Source organism: Lampetra fluviatilis, chromosome 16 (assembly GCF_964198595.1).
Source record: "Lampetra fluviatilis chromosome 16, kcLamFluv1.1, whole genome shotgun sequence".
NCBI lineage: Eukaryota > Metazoa > Chordata > Hyperoartia > Petromyzontiformes > Petromyzontidae > Lampetra > Lampetra fluviatilis.
In genome coordinates this window covers 14,153,006-14,171,579 of record NC_136290.1, presented here as the reverse complement: position 1 = coordinate 14,171,579, position 18,574 = coordinate 14,153,006, and the positions used below count along the sequence as shown (strand labels likewise).

The 18,574-nt window shown below is 60.4% G+C and overlaps 1 protein-coding gene across 1 annotated transcript in view; it reads left to right on the top strand.

The window, feature by feature from the left end:
* Positions 1-18,574, top strand: part of PLEKHA7 (pleckstrin homology domain containing A7) — an 84,593-nt gene that overhangs the window by 61,605 nt on the left and 4,414 nt on the right. The window contains 17 exon segments of the mRNA XM_078863801.1: positions 956-1,061; positions 1,063-1,167; positions 1,169-1,243; positions 2,397-2,569; positions 2,853-3,138; positions 3,668-3,985; positions 5,052-5,141; positions 5,996-6,055; positions 7,162-7,242; positions 8,627-8,776; positions 9,086-9,281; positions 9,670-9,761; positions 9,991-10,254; positions 10,579-10,648; positions 10,878-10,954; positions 11,900-12,175; positions 18,043-18,291. Of these exon segments, the coding sequence (XP_078719927.1) occupies positions 956-1,061; positions 1,063-1,167; positions 1,169-1,243; positions 2,397-2,569; positions 2,853-3,138; positions 3,668-3,985; positions 5,052-5,141; positions 5,996-6,055; positions 7,162-7,242; positions 8,627-8,776; positions 9,086-9,281; positions 9,670-9,761; positions 9,991-10,254; positions 10,579-10,648; positions 10,878-10,954; positions 11,900-12,175; positions 18,043-18,291 (2,668 nt within the window).

Here is an 18,574-nt window from a genome sequence, read left to right as displayed (position 1 = left end):
TGATGACGATAATGATGATGACAACAACGACGATGACGACGACGATGATGATGATGACAACAACGACGATGACGACGACGATGATGATGACGACGACGATGATGATGACGACGATGATGATGATGACGATGATGATGATGACGATGATGTCGATGATGATGATGATGACAACAACGACGACGGCGATGATGATGATGACAGCAACGACGATGACGACGACGATGATGATGATGATGACGATGATGATGATGATGATGACGATGATGACGATGATGACAACAACGATGACGACGACGACGATGATGATGTTGATAACAACGACTTTGACGACGACGATGATGAAGGCAATCGGTGACGGTGATGATGATGACGATGGTGACGGTGATGAGAATTACGATGACGACGACAACGATGACGACGACGATGATGATGACGATGATGATGACGATGACGCAAGTATAGTTTGTTGCACAAACCCGACGCGGCCCGAGTGGGAGCGATCATTCCGACTCAACTGAGCGTCGAGGCACCGGTGCTCATCTCCTGTTCACAGCCCCGTAGAGCCACATTCCTATGCCGGGGATGTGTATATCCATAGGACAACGCCATCGTTGAGTTCCCCACACAATGGCCGTCGTTTTATGGGCCCTGGAGGGATGGATGGATGATGGGCCGAGTCGACCCCCCAACTCACCCAGCGCCAGATGTTACCCACAGCACACAGCCCCCCGACTGACTGCCACAAAGACAAAGGTCCCTTCGATAGCCTTAAACAAGTCCTGTCAGCGAGCAGCACCTGTGAAGGATACGTGCACACACCACCAAGGCCCACACCATCACCACCCACACCACCACCGCCGCCACGACCCACGCCACCGCCAACACCACCCGCACCGTCCCCAACCATCGGCACCACGGAGAGCATCTCGCGACGCGCGCCGCTCCGCCCACGCAGGAACGGCCAGGGCGGCGGCGGCCCCAACCAGCACGCGGAGCGGCTTCACCACGAGGAGCCGGCGCGCAACGGGAGGGGGGACCACCACGGGCTCGGCGGCGCGAGCGGGGGGGGGCGCGGGCCGGGGGGAGGGGCCGCGCAGCCCCCGCAGGGCGCCGCGCTCCAACGGGGGAGGGGGGGCCCCCGCGGCGGGGCCGGGGGCCGGGGGCGGTGGGGGGGGGCCGCAGGGAGCTGCGGCTCTCGGACAGCGACAGCGGCGGTGGCGATGTCAGGGTGACGGTGGCGCAGGTGAGAGCAGGCGGGAGAGCGGGAGAGCGGGCGGGAGAGCGGGTGGGAGAGCGGGCGGGAGAGTGGGTGAGCGAGAGAGCGAGCGAGCGTGTGGGTGAGCGAGAGAGCATGCGGGTGAGCAGGCGGGCGAGCAGTTGGGATCGGTGGCCAACGAGCAGCCCCTGTTTCAAGTCCAGGCTCAAGGCCTTTCTCGTCCCCTCTGGCTCGGACTCTCACAGTAGCCTGAGCTGACAGTAGCAACAATTGCCCAAGCTCTGCAGGCTTATAATGATGAAGGTGTTATTGGTCAATGCATGTTTGCAGGTAGGAGGGAACTGGAGCACCCAGAGAAAACCCACACGTTAGAGGGTAGATTAATCCACATTTGCTGTACTGCCTTCTCCTGGTAAGGCAGGGTACGGCACCTCCTGTCAGAGGACTGTCAGAGTGGTTGTGGCAATAGATAATAGATTAGCGTTCTGGACAGTGAGGGCTTGGGGGATGGTGACGATGGGAGGAGGGGATTCCAAAGTGCAGCGGTGTAGGGGAAGAAGCAGAAAGCGGAGTGAGGAGTCCAGCAGGGTGGTGAGTGGGTGGGTGACGGGGTGAGTGGGAGGGTGGGTGGGTGAGAGGGTGGGTGAGGGGGTGGGTGAGGGGGTGAGTGGGTGGGTGAGGGGGTGAGTGGGTGGGTGAGGGGGTGGGTGAGGGGGTGGGTGAGTGGGTGGGTGAGGGGGTCGGTGGGTGGGTGAGGGAGTGAGTGGGTGGGTGAGGGGGTGGGTGGGTGTTGAGTGTATTTTTATGATGTGATTAGCCAACCGTGCTAATTGCACCTCCGATTAGCACGGTTGGCTACGTACGGTGCAAAAGAAGTTCATCCATCTGCAGTGTGGTGGTGGATGAGACGACGCAGAATCAGTAAAGTTTAGTGAACGGTGACCATGGCAGTCGTAGCGAGAGAAGAGCGGAAAGGAATTGACTGCCCGCCAGTGAGCGGGTGGCTGAAGTGAACCAGCGAGCACTCGTCATCCTGATGGCCTGCCTCTGAATTCTGTCAATTACCCGCAGGTATGTGCTTGTACGGCCGGTGCCTGCGTGTGCTTGCGTGGTTATTTCTGCGTGTGTGTGCCTGTGTGGATGTGTGCGCGTGTGCGTTTGCGCGTACGTCCGCGTGCAGCCCCGCCACGGCGAGGGTCCCAGGGCCGCCGGCACGGTGGCCCGGGGCCCCTACTCCTCCGAGGGGGCCCACCCCCCCCGTGGCCCCGACCCCAGGCAGCCCCACCAGCCCGTCATCGTGTCGCGGCCTCCGCGGAGCAACCACGGCCAGGGCCCCAACCCAGCCCGGCAGAGGTAGGGTCGATGACGAGGCTTGAGGGGTCAGAGTTCAGGGGACGCGGCCGCCCAGTGAATCCTCACCGTCGGCGAATCTCTCGCTCGTTGCAGTTCGAATCCAGCGGCCGCCCTGGTTGTAATCGCGGGGGTGCTACGCGCCCGTCTCCTCCATTCGCAGTGGACGTTACGGATCTCGTGGTGTCATTCGCAACGGACAAACCGTCAACGTCACCACAGAAGTTGGCGGCGGGTTCTTCTCCATTCTATCCTGACCGCCCCCCCCCTCCCGCCCCCCCCACAGCGGCCCCCAGACCCAGACGATGCCGAGGCTGCGCCGGGAGGTGAGGCCGGACATGACCGACCAGGCCCGACCATCCCAGCCGGCGCTCCCGTCGCGCCTGGCGGCCGGCCCCGGCCCTGCCGCCCCGGCCTCGACGGCGCCGGCCTACAGCACCCGCACGCTGCCGGTGCGGGGGGCCGTGGGGGGCGCCCCCGAGGCGGCGGGGGGGGGCGGGAGGGGGCAGCGGCACGCGGCGCAGCACGGAGCCAACGCGGCCGCCCGGCCGGGCGACTACAAGTACGCCCAGGTCAGAGTCCGCCCGCGCACGCCGCACAGATGGATTCGTTGAGCGGGTGCGACGCGGCCGATGCATTTCGTTTGCGGTGATGATGACTGCTGCCCACCCAACACCATCATCATCATCGCTACCATCATCACCTTCATAATCAACGCCATTATCCATATCATCGCCACCACCACCATCATCACCACCGTCACCATTGTGGGGGCGACCAGTGTGACGCGCGGGACGAGCTGCACAACTTGGTGGCGTACGGAATTCACGAAGCTAATCTACCAATCACAGGCCGTGTTCTTAGAACGGTGTCCATTCGATATTCACTCAGCTCCCCTCTTTATTCTTTGAGAATCTGGAGCCCCCCCACCACCCCCCCTCCCCCCCAAAAGCTCCTTGGGGCCCTACGCCCTGCTTGGTTTGCTCACAGCCTGCACCGCCACCGCACCCTCGACTCGGCCGTCTTGACCTCTCGACCCCTCGCTCTTCCCGCACCTCTGACCCCACGGTGGCCTCCGACCCGCCGACCCCCCTGGCGCAGGACCGCGTCCTTCTGCGCGGCATGAACGACGAGGACAAGCGCTCGAGCAAGGAGGGAACCGTCTGGCGCCTCTACGAGTGGCAGCAGCGCCAGCTCTTCCGCCAGGGCATCGCGCCCCCCTCTCGCTCGCCCACGGAGGTGCCCGCATCCCCCGGCGTCGAGCGGGGCGCCGGGCCCTTTGTGGGAGCGGCCGCGAGGTCGTCGCGCGGCGTCACGTCCCCGCACGCCCCCGTGGGGAGGGTGGCGGTGGCCGCCGGCCGTTACAGCCAGGACGACGCCGGCCCGGCGAGGAGGGCGCCCGCGGGGGCGGCCTACAAGGTTCGACGCTGCTCTCGCACGCGCACGGCGCACCCGCGGCACAGGCGGTGGGGGCGGTGGGATGTCCGGAAGCTGGACGCTCAATGCGGAGGTCCTGCTGCTGCTGCTGCTGCAGGCCATGAAGAAAGGGAGGGCTTCAGCAAACAGAGAGTTGGTGTCGTTGTCGCCGTTCCTTCTTGTCTGTTGAAGGAGCGCAGACCGCAGGGCGTTTACTGTGTGGGTCGACAACTTGAGTTGGATGGCCACAGTCGCACTGCCACGGCCTGCAGTAGCATGACGAGCCTGGTGGCCAATGCTACAAGTTGGGGCCCCCTTGACAACCCCAGTGAGATTTGTTTTAAAAATGATCGTTGTCCCCACCTGACCGATTGCCGCACTCCATGAGCCACTGACGGCTCGTCTTTAATGTTTATTTACGAGTCTCTGTGGGTCTCTATGTATATGTGAGTCTCTATGGGTCTCTGTGTATCTATATGCGTCTCGTTGGGGTTACTATATGGGTCCGTCGTTTTCGTTGCACGGCCACAATCGCAGCACTGTGGCTCGTGTCTTTAATTTCCACTTCCAAGGTGGAGTGTGGGGAGGGACAGTGTGTCAGGGGAGATTAGAGGGTGTGGAGAGAACGGGAGAGAGTCTGATTATAATTCTGTTGGATTGAAGCCAGACATGAAAACAGGATTGTCTGGAAACCTAGACAGATGTGGACAGATTTAAATAGATGAGAGGTTGCTATTTCATTGCAGTTTAATTCCCCGTTGTGGTGAATGTTGTACCTCCAGTGCCAGCAGAGTCGGCACTCACCGCTTGATTCACAGGTCCTAGTGTGAGCGTTTGAACATCAAGCGCAACTGATGACTCATGGGTGAACGAGTGTGGGGGAGCGGTGGTGTAGTGGTTAGCACGCTGCGCTCAGGGCCAATACCAGCAGAGATAATCTGGACCGTTCCTGATGCGATGCTGCAACATCGCTAGCCTTCATAGGTGCTCGCGAACAGCACTTGCCCAAAAAGACTGTTAAGGCTATATGGGGGATCTTTGTCTTTGTCATCATGTGCGGCCATCGCAGAGTCCAGAGAGCCAGGACCGTCGTTCCCTCCCGGGTGCCTACAGCTCCCTCCCCCACTCAGTCACCACCTACTCGCTCTCCAGCAAACCGGTACATACACGCACGCACACGTGTACGCACACACAAGCACGCACGCAACAACAACAACCGCCATTCGCCACTAAGTGGCGGTGACGTCACCACGACGCTTGTGCCAGGCCATATGCACCTTGAGGCCTCGTGAAGTGTCGAACGCCCGCTGGCAGGAGGTCACGGGGCAGATCCAGGTGCCACGGGTCAACTGACTGAGATGACCGAGATGACTGGCTGTTGCACCACCTGTGCCCCCTACTGTGCCAACTTGCTGTGCTTTAGCCACCCGGCGCTCCGCTCGTTATTGTGAGCGTCGCTCCTCCGCCCTCTGTTGTTGTTGGAGGGCGACTGCCTCCAACTGCCCAGTAACGTCCTTCACGAGCCTCCTCCACTGAGGCCGATCTTGACACTGCTGGTACCAGTCATTGGCAAGTCCACTCAGCTCCTCATCCTCCTGTACCACGTCGCTCCATCTCATCTCTAGCCCATGCCGCGCCCGTTTAGCCCCCTCGATCCGGCCGAACAAAAGCTGTTTGGGTATGCGGTGATTGGGCCATGCGGGCTACATGACCCAGCCAACGCAGCCTTGCCTGCCGGAGGAGCTCACACACGCAACAACAACAACAACCGCCATTCGCCACTAAGTGGCGGTGACGTCACCACGACGCTTGTGCCAGGCCATGTGCACACATGCAAACACACACATACGCATTCATGCACACAATGCGCTGCTGCACGTGAGCTGCGAGGCTCGGTGAGGCTCGGTGAGGCTCGGTGAGTCGCCGTGAGACTTCGCGGGCCGTACCGATTCCCGGTCCGCGAGGGTTGACCGGTTGTCCTCATGGCTGCATTCTGTTGGCGTCGCCCCGCAGATGTCCGCGGCGCCCTCCTCGCCCACCGGCGTCCACCTCCCGGACGACAAGGAGATCGAGGTGAGGGCCGCCGCGTGGCCGGTTACAGGCGGCGTTCGTCAACAGCAATCGCCACTGTTCAACACCATCATCATTATCATCGCCATCATCGTCATCATCGTCATCATCATCATCGTCGTCATCATCGTCACCGTCATCATCATCATCATCGCCATGATCATCATCGTCATCATCGTCATCGCCATTATCATCATCGCCGTCATCAACGCCATGATCGTCATCAACGCCATGATCATCATCATCTTCGTCGTCGTCATCGTCATTATCGTCATCATTGTACTTATTCCTACATCCGCTCAATTGGGGTTATGCACGGGAGGAATCGTCGCCCCCTCCGAGCAGGATTCACACCCGCTTGCTGGACAGCTACTACCGGGGGGTGCCCTTGGAGAACGTGTCGAGACAAGATGCGATGCAACGAGATTGGAATGTCTGAGGCATTTTTTTGTGCTATTGTTCCTAGTCAGCATGGGATGGGTGGTTGAATAATTGTAATCGTTGTTGAGTTGAAATAATTGTCATCGTACTCTTTCGGTAAAGTCACGTGGGTGACTTTACCGAAAGACTATGGATTCCTGCAGTCACGAAAGCTTCAAATCAAAATTGTCATCGTCATCGCTATCAGCGTCATTATCGGTCTTCACAACGCACTCAAAGCTCCTGCAGAAAAATGTCTATTCAAACTCTGCTCTAAATCTGGGCCGGTGTCTAAATGTCTTGCTGTACCGCCACCTCCTGGCCAGATCGCACGCAACCCAGCAGCAGGCGTGAGCCTCGTGAACTTCCACGCGGTCCACCAACCCTCGCCTCTGAAACAACCAAAAAATATACGCACCACAGATGCACACCACCACCGCCAACATCACCACCACTGCCAACATCACCACCACCACCACCACCGCCAACATCACCACCACCACCACCACCGCCACTACCACCACCACCACTGCCAACATCACCACCACCACCGCTAACATCACCACCACCGTCAACATCACCACCACCGCGGCAGGGGCTACCTCATGTTATTCCCTGGTTGACCCCCTGGTGACCCCACGTAACCCTCCTCCCCCTCGACCTCTGGTAACGCCGTGTGCCTTCGACAGCTGCGGCTGGGGCGTCTGTGCGAGGAGGACCAGTCACTGCGCTCGCTCACCACTCACCTCCAGCAGCTGCAGGATGACAAGGTGAGCGCTGCTCACCGCACTGCCGCCCGCCAACTCGGCGCCGCCGCCACAAGGCCACCGGCGTCAGCGTAGGGAACGTGGGGGGGGGGGGGGCGGGGGCACCCTGTCACAGAAACCTTCCTCCAGGCACGCGCTCCGGTCTCAACGCAACCCTCGTCGCCCATCAAAACGGCGACTGTTGCAGCGAAGAGTGCATGCGATAAGCAAGTCTCGTGGGTTCGACTCCTGACCTGGGTGCATTTCTGCGTGGAGTTTCTATGTTCTCCCGATGGTCTGCAAGCTATGAGTGTGAGTGAGTGAAAATATACGTGAGAGTGTGAGTGAGTGCGTGGAGTTTGTACATTCTCTCCCCCTGTTCGGCACGGCTTTCCTCTGGGTTCTCCGCATTCCTCCCATAGCTACGGAACGAGCGCCCTCCCAATGTCACCGGTATTGTCCAAAACATCCCAGTGCTGAAAATCCACCTACAGATCACTCCGTGTGGGATTTCACAGCAGCAGCAGCAGCAACAAAAACAACATTGCCCTCCTCGCCTGAAAACACCTGGCAGGACCCTCCTGTAAACGAGTCTTGAGACTAAGCAATGCTAGAACGAGCAGAACAGCAAGAAATAAAAAAATTAACAGAATAAAGGATTGCGCTCGGTCCTAGCTTTGCAAAGAAACACGGACGTATTGAGAGTGGATTTGGTTTCAGGCCAAATAGATGAATGCAAGACCACATTGAGCAGCGGTTACAGTGAGCAGTATATAATTATAAATACACACACGTGTGTAATATAATTCATACGTTTTCACACACACACACATGCGCGTATATTGAATAAATACCGAGCTGTCGTGTGGGACAAATGAGTGAAAGCCCCGGCAAAATATCCATTGCGTCGTCGCGAAAGCAATTTGAGAAATAAAACAAACACCGAATCACAGTCCACGGATTGTTTCGGCCGCGGTTGTTTTCCAACCGCTCCACATCGTCGACATTTTTTTCTGCAAGGGGCCGTTTTGCTTTGTTCGCCAAACGGTGGTGTGGGGAGGGGGTGTCTGCATTTCCTGTAAGGCCCGACTGGAGGAATGCAGAGCCCCTTGGTCGATCCACTGCTGGATGGAGGCCTCCCGCACGCACGCGGCGTCGGCTACGGAGGGAGGTCGTTCCATCCGACGGGCCCCACCGACATTGCCCAAACAGCCCAACGTGGGCCCCTCGTGAAAGTGGGGGTCTCTGGGCTCAGCGTGGCTTTCCTGGGTAAACAAATCAATCGTCAGCCCAACGCTCGGCAGTCGAGAGCGACCCTCGCGCGAGCAACCGGTTGCGCGTTGCGGAGACCCGGGGGGGGGCAATTCGGTTGCGCGTAAACCGAGCGTGACTCCGTGCGCCGTGGCAGGCGCGGCTGGAGGAGGCGCTGGAGACCACGCACCGGCAGATGCAGGAGTTCCGGGGCCAGCCGGCCCACCAGCAGAAGATCCTGTACCAGCAGAGGCTGCTGCAGGAGGACCTGGTGCAACTGCTGGCTCAGATCTCGCTTTCCAACTCGGTACGGGGACACGCACCCTTACTCACCCACACGCACTCTCAATCACCCACACGCACCCACACGCACCCACAAGCACCCACACTCACCCACACTCACCCACAAGCACCCACACTCACCCACAAGCACCCACACACACCCACTCACCCACACTCACCCACATGCACCCACACGCACCCACAAGCACCCACACTCACTCACACTCACCCACAAGCACCCACACGCACCCACACGCACCCACAAGCACGACCACTGTCACCACCACCGTGAGCACGCCGCGACCGTGCCCTGACCTCGCCGTGACCCCCCCAGGAGTGGGAGCGCGTCATGCAGGAGCGCCGCGGCCTGGAGAGGGAGGCGCGGGGCCTGCAGGATGCCGCCTCGGCCCAGCTTGCCCGGCTGGGGCCCGCGGCGGGAGCGCCCGCGGCCGCCCGCCTGCAGAAGCAGCTGTGGCGCATGGAGGACGTGCTGCGCGGGCTGCAGTACGTGGGCAGCGCGGGGCAGCGAGGTGAGCATGGGGATGGTGGCGGGAGGGGGGGGGGGCGGCCGTACGGGGGCCAGGAGGAGTCGTTGCTGTACAGGAAGGGCAGCCACCACATCACGCTGCACACCAGGATTGTTGAGCCGCGCAGATCTGTGGTTTGCGGGGGAAATCGTTCGCACAGCACAACGCCGCTCGGCACAGCACAGCACGGCACAACACCACATGGCACAGCATCGCACCGCGCGACCGCTAGCAACACCACCCAGCGGCAGGGAGAGAGAGGGGGGGGGCCTTGGTGGGAGGGTTCGATGGAGCCAAGCTCGATCTTGCGAGATTGGAGGTGTTCGGGAAACCCTGGAGTTTAAGGGAAAGGTCTCGCTGATTCCGTCTGCGTGTTTCCGCCGCCGCACAGATGGGTCGACCCGCGACGGAGCCCCCCAGCCCCGCGGGGGGGCACCCGTGGACCGGGGGTACGAGCCCCCCCCGCCGCCTCGCAACTACGAGGTACGGCGCGACACGCACGCCGGGGACGGCCTGGCCGGCCGGGTTCACTCCTTCTCGGCCTTAGTCTGGCTCGGTGAGCCTCGGTGATTAACACTGAACCCTATGGTGGCTTTTACGTGAATTTATAGAGGTGAGTGTGTCGACAGGTGAGTGTTGACAGGTGAGTGTAGAGGTGAGTGTGTAGAGGTGAATGAGCGCCCGTGCCCCCCTCCCCCTCCCTCCGTCTCAGCGCTACCTGGAGGAGGAGGAGGAGCGCGCCCCCCCACGGCCCCCCCTCCCCCGCGCCTACTCCCCCGACGACGCCGCGGCCATGGGGGGGGAGCAGCCTCCATCACCGTCGGCCGAGGGGGGGCGCCCCCCCGACGTGCCGCCCCTCCCCAGGGAGACGCAGGCGCTGCGCCACACGTCTGTGCGCGAGCTCAAGCGGCAGTCGGGCGAGCGGCGGAGAGACCGGGAGCACGGCGGACTCACCAATGGGGACTACCAGTACCACGTGAGGGCCCCCCCCACCGTCCGTCCCCCACTCTGTGTTCTGTTGAGGCCAGTCACGATGATGATGATGACGACGGTGACGATGATGAAGATGACGATGACAGTGAAGATGATGACGACGATGATGATGATGATGACGATGATGACGATGTTGATGATGACGATGATGATAATGATGATGACGGTGACGACAACGATGATGATGATGACGATGATGACGATGATGACGATGATGATGATGATGATGACGGTGACGATGACGACGACGATGATGACGATGACGATGTTTGATCCAAGTCTCCGGTCCGTGCTCTCTCCACCCCAGAGTGAGCCCGAGCTCTCCATCGGAGCCAGCAGTGATCCCTCGTCCTCCCTCTACAGATCGACACTCCCAGGTACCCTGCAACCTCCCCTCGCTCGTAGCAGCCACAACGGTCTCCTCGACGTGGTGTGCCGGGAACAGAAATATATTTCGGGTCTTAGCAGACTCTGAATGAACTCGGCTGAAGATGAATCCTCGACCGCGAGAGAGAGAGAGAGATGGCGACGACTTTGGGGTTGAAGTCTCCGTCCAGCAGTGGAGAGATCCTGGCTGCACCATGACGGTTGTCGGTGTGCTTGCAGGCCAATCGCAGATGCTCTCCGTCTCCTCCTTCGTGACGCTCCGACGGAGCCAGACGGAGGCAAACGTCTCGTCACAGGTACGGGGTTGTGCCCAGGGCTGTGAACCGGTAAACCCGTAACCTGTAACCGGTAACCTGTAACCGGTAACCCGTAACCGATAATCCTAAAAACCGGTAACCCGTAACCAGCAACACCGTAACTTGATAACTCCATAACCGGTGCCGGTGTTCAGTTTCAGGAGCAATTTCTGCTCCACGCAGCAGTGTTAACGGGTTCACCACACACAGACACAAATACCCCAAGTAGAGCGTTTAACAGGCTGTGGGGACTGTTAGCGAGCACCTATTAAAGCCGACACGGCACACAAGGGGGTTGTGTGGTCAGCAACCACGTTCGGCCGCCTTTGTCTCCCCAGTGCTCCTGTTGTTTACACACCGCACCGGTGACGCGTTCGAGGTTTACACACCGCACCGGTGACGCGTTCGAGGTTTACACACCGCACCGGTGACGCGTTCGAGGTTGGTTTGACGTAGGGGCGAGGCTCAGTGCCAGTCCAGATAATTATCATCGTCACCGATGTTGTGCTGTCAGCGGGAGTCCGACTCGGGTCGCTGGGTTTGTGGTGCGGTGAGTTAACCGCTGCGCCACCACTCGCCACGCACACACACACCAACACAAAGACAAAGATCCCCCGTATAGCCTTAACAGACTGTAAGTGCTGTTAGCGAGCACCTATTAAGGCTGGAACGGTACACGAGGGGGTGGGTGGCCAGCACCACGCCCGACCGCCTTTGTCTCCCCAGTGGCGATGTTTACACACCGCACCAGGTACTCATTTGAGGCTGAGTCGACCTAGGGGAGGCCCAGTACCGGTTCAGATAATCGTCACTGGTGTTGGTCGTGAGGGGGAATCGAACCCGGGTCGCCAGGTTCATCGCACAGTGCGCTAACCGCTACACTACCGCACCAACACACACACTCACGCTCACACACGTGTCCCCCCCCTGCGCGTGCCCGCCCAGCGGGACCGACCCCGCAGCGCCCTGGAGCGTCTCTATTCCGGCGGCGGCGGCGGCGGCCGCATGAGTGCTGAGGAGCAGCTGGCGCGGATGAAGCGGAACCAGCGAACCCTGCAGCGGCAGCGCAAGCGCTCGCTCAGCTCGGCGTCGGACAAGCGCGGCGGTGGCGCTAGCGCTGCAACCGCAGCTGGCGGCGGTGGCGCGCTGGCGAACAGCAGGGCTGCCGCCGGTGGCACGGCCACGCTCCCCGCACGCCCGCACTCCGCCTCGTTCGCATACGTACGTTGGTGATGACGCGCTCGCTCGCTCACTCGCTCGCGGTACGCGGGAGAGAGAGAGAGGGGTTCCAGCGTTGTTGGAGTGTTGAGGGGGGGGAGAGAGCGTTCGGAGTGATGGGGAGAGATTATTCGGTGTGTTGGAGAGAGAGTGGTGGGAGTGATGGGGAGAGATTATTGGGAGTGTTGCAGAGAGAGTGTTTTGGAGAGAGAGTGTTCGTAGTGTTGGGGAGAGATTATTGGGAGTGTTGCAGAGAGAGTGTTTTGGAGAGAGAGTGTTCGTAGTGTTGGGGAGAGATTATTGGTTGTGTTGGAGAGAGAGTGTTCGTAGTGTTGGGGAGAGATTATTGGGAGTGTTGCAGAGAGTGTTTTGGAGAGAGAATGTTCGTAGTGTTGGGGAGAGATTATTTGGAGTGTTGCAGAGAGAGTGGTGGGAGTGATGGGGAGAGAGAGTCGGCGGGGGGGGGGGGTTAGGGTCACGGTGCCTTCACTGTAGAACTCCCGTCTGGGATCTATAATCATAACCACTATTAATGATTGATTATCATTATTATTAATTATTATTAACGACTATTGTGATCGGTGTCACTGACGCTGGAGAGATGATTGCCGCTGTGTTGGGATCTCGGTTCACTCATTGTCTCCGCGCCAGCTCTTGAGTGCGCGCGATCGTGACCTTTGCACTGCGGCACGGGGGGGGGGGGGGGGTCGCCTGAGCGTAGAGAGACGGACGATACAGACAGACGGAGGGAGAGAGACGGAGAGAGACGGAGAGAGACGGAGAGAGACGATAAAGACAGACAGACGGGAAGATGTAGCATGTAATGAAGGGTTTGAGGAAGAGAGATGGATAAGTGGAGGGGAGAGCGTGGGTGATGTGGAGTCAAGGTGATGATACGATAATGACGCTGGCTAAGTGTGGTCGTTGTGTTAGTCTCATGGAGGTGAGAATCGTTGAACTGAGACGAAGGCAGAGGCCTGGGAATGTTTGCGAGCGACGTGTCAGAGGGAGGGAGGGAGGTTCGTGAGAGATGGTGGAGAGAGAGAGAGAGGGGGATTTAAGAGAGTGGTTCACGAGACGTGGTGGAGATGTAAGAGATTGAAGCTTGCAGGGAGAGCGATGGCTCAGGAGATGTTGTGAGAGCTTCAAATGAAATGGTCTGGGTGGCGAGCCCCCTCGATGCCGTGCCGCGCCGTGCGGCCACGTCACGTGGTTTCTAACTCGGGCGTTCACCCAACCACGTTTTTGTTTCACGCTGCCTGGCGGCGGTTTAAAATGTCACCGGGCATGGTGCTGGTGGTGGTGGTGGGATTGAAGGATTGTAAGGTTAGCGCCATTTGGCCCCCGTGCTGTCGTCGCGCGATCGTCCTTCAAGGGCCATCGCGCAGCAACCCGCCGCTATTTCACAGACAGGTCAAGTCGTGTTAGCAGTAGGGGGGTTGGGGGGAAGGGGGGGGGGCGGGGGTTGGGGGGGGCAGTTGTACCCAATTAAATAATTTGCATGTCAGACTCCGAGCAGAGGGGTGGGAGGCCGTGGGTGACCGCGCCGCGCAGAGGAGGGCAGCTGAAAAACCGGTTGCCCGAGCTCTGCGGTCCTATATTTGAACCTTTGCCTGACGCGATCCACGTGCCTGACTCGATCCACGTGAACTGGGGGTGACGGGGGGGGGGGGTAGCCCAGTGGGTTGATTGACAGGTAGATTAGTAGGTAGTCTGGTCAGTGGATAGACTGGCGGGTAGATAGGTGGGTAGATTGACGAGTAGACCAGTGGGTAGATGCGCTACCGCTCGGTTCACTGTCCATCATGGGCTGCCGTCCATCCCATGCGGCCACGCTTGGGGTTTGGGAATCGGGGTCGATGCTCTGGTGTTTGCACTGGTGACCGCTAACCCTTCCCATAACACACCACCTCTGCTTTCCCACAATCCACTCTGCCCTCCGTCCGTCCCGCCTGTCCGTCCGTGCGTGTGGTCTTCGTCCTGCCCTAACCTGCAGTCGCTGCAAATCATCTCCGCCGCGATTCGACAAATCATTTAGTGGCAATGCTGTGTCGGTAGTGGTGCGCTCGCAAAAACTAACACCAAAATAAAACTCAACACGTTCGTCAATAACGCGCTGTGAATATGGGCCATTGCCCGAAACGTCGGTTGTCGTGCCGTCGGCTTCGAAGGCCACGCACGGCGTTATTGACGAGTGAGTTCCACATCGATCGGACTAACGCCGGCGTAGAGGACACAGCTGCCCTACTAACTCCACTGGCGCTGTGGCCCCGGCTCTCGCGGTTTGCGCTGCCCACGTGCTTCTAGGATCGTGCCGCGCGTCGCTGGGCGCGATGTCCGACGTTTCGCAGCGCTCGCCGGGCGGAACCGAAACAGAACAAAAAAATTGCCCGAATCGACTCCCGAGCACGCGGGGCACGAAACGTCGGACGTCGTGGGTCGGACGACCCCTAACCCAGCGGGGAGCCGCGCAGCGCCGGTTGCCAAGCGGCTCGCGGTCCCGATGATTTCACCTCTCTCAGCGGTTGATGACATTAACCCCATGAGCCTCACAACAATAACAACGGAAGCGCCGCCGCTCCGTGAGCCCACGCGGCACCGCCATTGTTCAAGCCAGGTGGCCTTTGGCGTGCAGCCTTCAAAATGCGGCGGGGCCACAACCGACACCGGTCTGCGAGCGGTAACGTGTGATCGGTCCGACTCCGGCGGGGGACCGGGACCGTAGCCGGGGCCTCCGGTGCGTCTGAGCCGTGCACCGCCCCTTCTCCTGCGATCCTGTCGCGTAGCCGCCCCGGAGTGTAGCCGCCCCGGCCGAGACTGCGCCCTCAAACACCCCCCCCCCCACCCCCCCCATGCGCCGCGCGCTCCCCGTGCTTTGGCCTCCGATTGTATTTGTCGTCACCGCTGTTGTCGTCGTCACCGCCGTGTGATGCCCTTGTTGTTTTTCTTCGCCTGCGCTTCCCGACGCCGGTTTGAAAGCGTTCGTGCGTCGTCGTCCGTCGTGACGGGGGTGGTGGGGCGTGGCGGTTCGATAACTTCTCGTCGATATTTCCCGAGACGGACTAAACTCCGGACGGGACGTCGCGTCGCCGTTCGGCACGCCGACCCCGGCGACAGTCGGACCGATCCACCGAACCGGGAGACCCACGCCGGGGTGACGGTCCCCTCCGCCTGGCCGGGCATGGTAGGGCGAGAGCGCCGGCCACCGCCCGGCCTCGGCGCGTGTCGGGTAGCGCCAGCGGCCCCAGGCGGGGGCACGGGGTGGGCACGGGGTCTGCCGCCCGCTTCTCCGCAGCTCCCGCCCGAGGTGGTTAGAGCAAGCGGGAAGCGGGGGGGGGGGGGGGGGTGAGAGCAGCGCGGTGAATTGGCGATCACGTACGCGCCTCCAACCAATGACCCAGACCCCTTAACTGCCCTGCCCTGGTGCTGCCCTTCTCTCTACTTGTCAACTGCCTTCATCTTCCTGCCCTCCCGAAACTCCCCCTTCTCTCTCCATGCCTTCTTTCCTCCCCATCTTTCTTCCCTGTCCTGTCCCTCCCCTCCTCCCGTGCACCCTCTTCCCTCCTCCCCTCTCTCTGGCCTCGTCTTCCTTCCCCGCTCTCCCCCGTCCCCTCTCTCACCCGTCCGTCATCCAGGCTCGTCCACGGCTGTACCTCTGTTTGTAAGCAGTGACTCTCACTGCGGTTTAAAGCGTCGAGCCAAGGCTCACGATTAGAGCGCGCGTCTGGGCGGGCGAGGCCACGCCCCTGCCCCTTGCTGCCCCTCGCTGCCCTCCGGTCACTGCCCACTGCCCTGGCAGCCGCAGGATCAACCAGGGCCGTGAAACTTCTGCGACGGGCGGCATATTCGCTTGCCCCAGACCCTGCGGCTTCATGTGGACTTTATTGACCATACTTCACCACGCTGGTCGGTGCGGCTGGTTGGTGACGACCGGGGGCACACAGCTGTGGACCGTAGTGTGCTCTGCTGGCAAATTATCCCCACTGAGTCCAACCCCACCCCCCTCCTTCACCCGCCTTTTCACCCCCCTCTGGCAGCCAGGGCAGGGAGAGGAGGTGAGGGGTGACCTCATTATGCAACCTAATTAGGCGACCAAATCATGTTGCCTAATTATGCGACCTAACGAGGTGTCCTGAGATAGCCGGCCGCTCATTTCTTGCCCTCCCTCCCTCCCCACCCGCTCGCTCGCTCCCTCCCCCGCTCAGCCTTAACGCGTCGTCGGGCATGCTGATGATCAAAATAAACGCGAGGAGGACGGTTCGTCTGCCTGCGCTCCGCCGCTGCCTCCTGTTTGTTTCTTTTGTTTTATTTAGTTTTCTTTTGTTTGTTTTCTTTTGTTTGTTTTCTTTTGTTTTGGCGATGGTCTGTGACCCGTTGTCGCGGTGCCACCGCTGCTCATTCCTTCTTTGAAACCGCGACGGTTTTTGACGCCTCCCGTGTTGTGAGACTCTGACGCGAGTGACGCGGCCGCCCTGCGTGTCTCCATTGTCTTTGTTCCTGCATGTGGAGCCTCCGATCCCCCGGGGTCCTCTGATCCAGGATCCGGATCTGCGGTCCTTCCCGCGTCTTCCTCCGCGCCGCCACTCCGGCCTGGCGCTGCGCCCTCCTGCTCTGTTACGTCCGAGTTCGCTGGCGCGTTTTATTAATCGGGGGTCGAACGACGCGACGTTTTTTGTTATTGGATCGCTTCTTAGGTTCGTTCCGCGTAATGATCTGGCCCAACGTTTTTGCTATTGTGTCGTGGAACCCTCCACCACCAGTCACCACCACCGCCACCCGAAGCGGCCAAACGGATTAAATAGCGGGCGGCGCGTCCTGCATCGATCGTCACAGCGAGGTTTATCGGTCCCTGACGTACCGCCACGTTTCGTCTTGCAGTGGATTTACAAATGGAGGGCTTCGACGCGCTCATTGTCTCTTGATATATATTGGTTTGTTTATCTATTCATCGATGATTAATCATCGCGATTACACTCATGGAATCGCTCACGCCACTACGCATCAACCGATCGATTCGCCTGCAGCCACTACCATTTGCCCCATTGCGACACGGGATCGCATCACCCCTGTTTAATAATCAACTCGCAGCGTCAACTTCGTGACTCGGCATTTGCATTCAAAGCACCCAGCCCTCCCCCCCCCTCCTCCTCTGTCCTACTACCCCAACAAGTGGTGCATGCACAGGTGGTTATACGGTGGTTATGCGGTCACAGTGCCACACACGTGAGTCTGACGGTTCGATTCCCGGTGCCGGCCATGGGGACGGGGGCCCGTCCCCGCCGCATTGGCGTCATCTTGCGGAGAGAGATGCAAGCTTACCCACGATGCCGTGCGGGTCAGGCAAGCAGAGGTCATGTGACCCGGGGTTGGTTGAGCAAGCCGTCCCAGATAAGTAGCACACGCACGCACACGCACGCACACGCGCACACGCACGCACACACACACATGCACACACACACACACGTTCCCGAAATCCATCTGTGCGTCGCTCTATCGGAAGATTGCCATTTGTGGCACTCGCGATGCTCTGCTGGTGGATGAGTGCCTCCCCACGCCGCGTGGGTTGTCGGGGGTTATTTGACCATACTTCACCACGCCGGTCAGTACCTATCACAGGCTTGTGATTGTTTGTTGCGGGGGGGGTTGGAGGGGCGGGGGAGTTGGTTCGTGCAGGTGGCACAACGCGGTTGGCACGGGCCCTGGCGTGAGCAACGACACGGTGGGGCCCTCGCCAATCCCCCCCCGCGCCCCCTTCCTTCGTAGCCCGGGGGCTGGCCCCTCCGGCCCGCTAGGCGCCCCGGTGCCGTAGCGCCGCCTGCGCACTCAACAGCTACGCCACCGGTCCCCCCCCCCCCCCTCCCCCCTCGCAGCAGCACTGGGACCCCGAGGAGTCGGAGCTTCGCCCGTCGGGGGGCTCGGCGGTCAGCTGGGGGTGGGACGGTGGTGCCCCCCCCCGGTCCTCCTCCTCCTCGGCCCCCCCCGCCCCCGCAGCCCCCCCAGCAGCCCCCCCCAGGGCCGAGAGGAGCTCGACCCTGGCGAGCTCGGCGCCGCGGGGTCGCGACGGGGTCACGGAGATCGACGTGGAGCCGGACAGTTACGAGGTCGACCTCTTCAAGGAGGTGAGCTCCACCGTGACCTCTCGGCCCTCACTCGCGGTCGCTGCTGACCGCCTTCCGGTGCCGTGCCACGGCCTTTGACCTTAATTAGTAATTAATCTTAATTAAATACATTTGGTGTCGGCGCTGTGGCCTTTGGAGAGACTCGCCCCCCCCCTTTCCATTGGAATGTGGAATTTCACCGCTGGCTCTGCAGGACCCTAACCAGGAGATGGATCCGCAGCGGGAGATCAATGCTGAGCGGGAGATCACTTTATTGAAACACTTTAGTAATGTTGGTTCACGC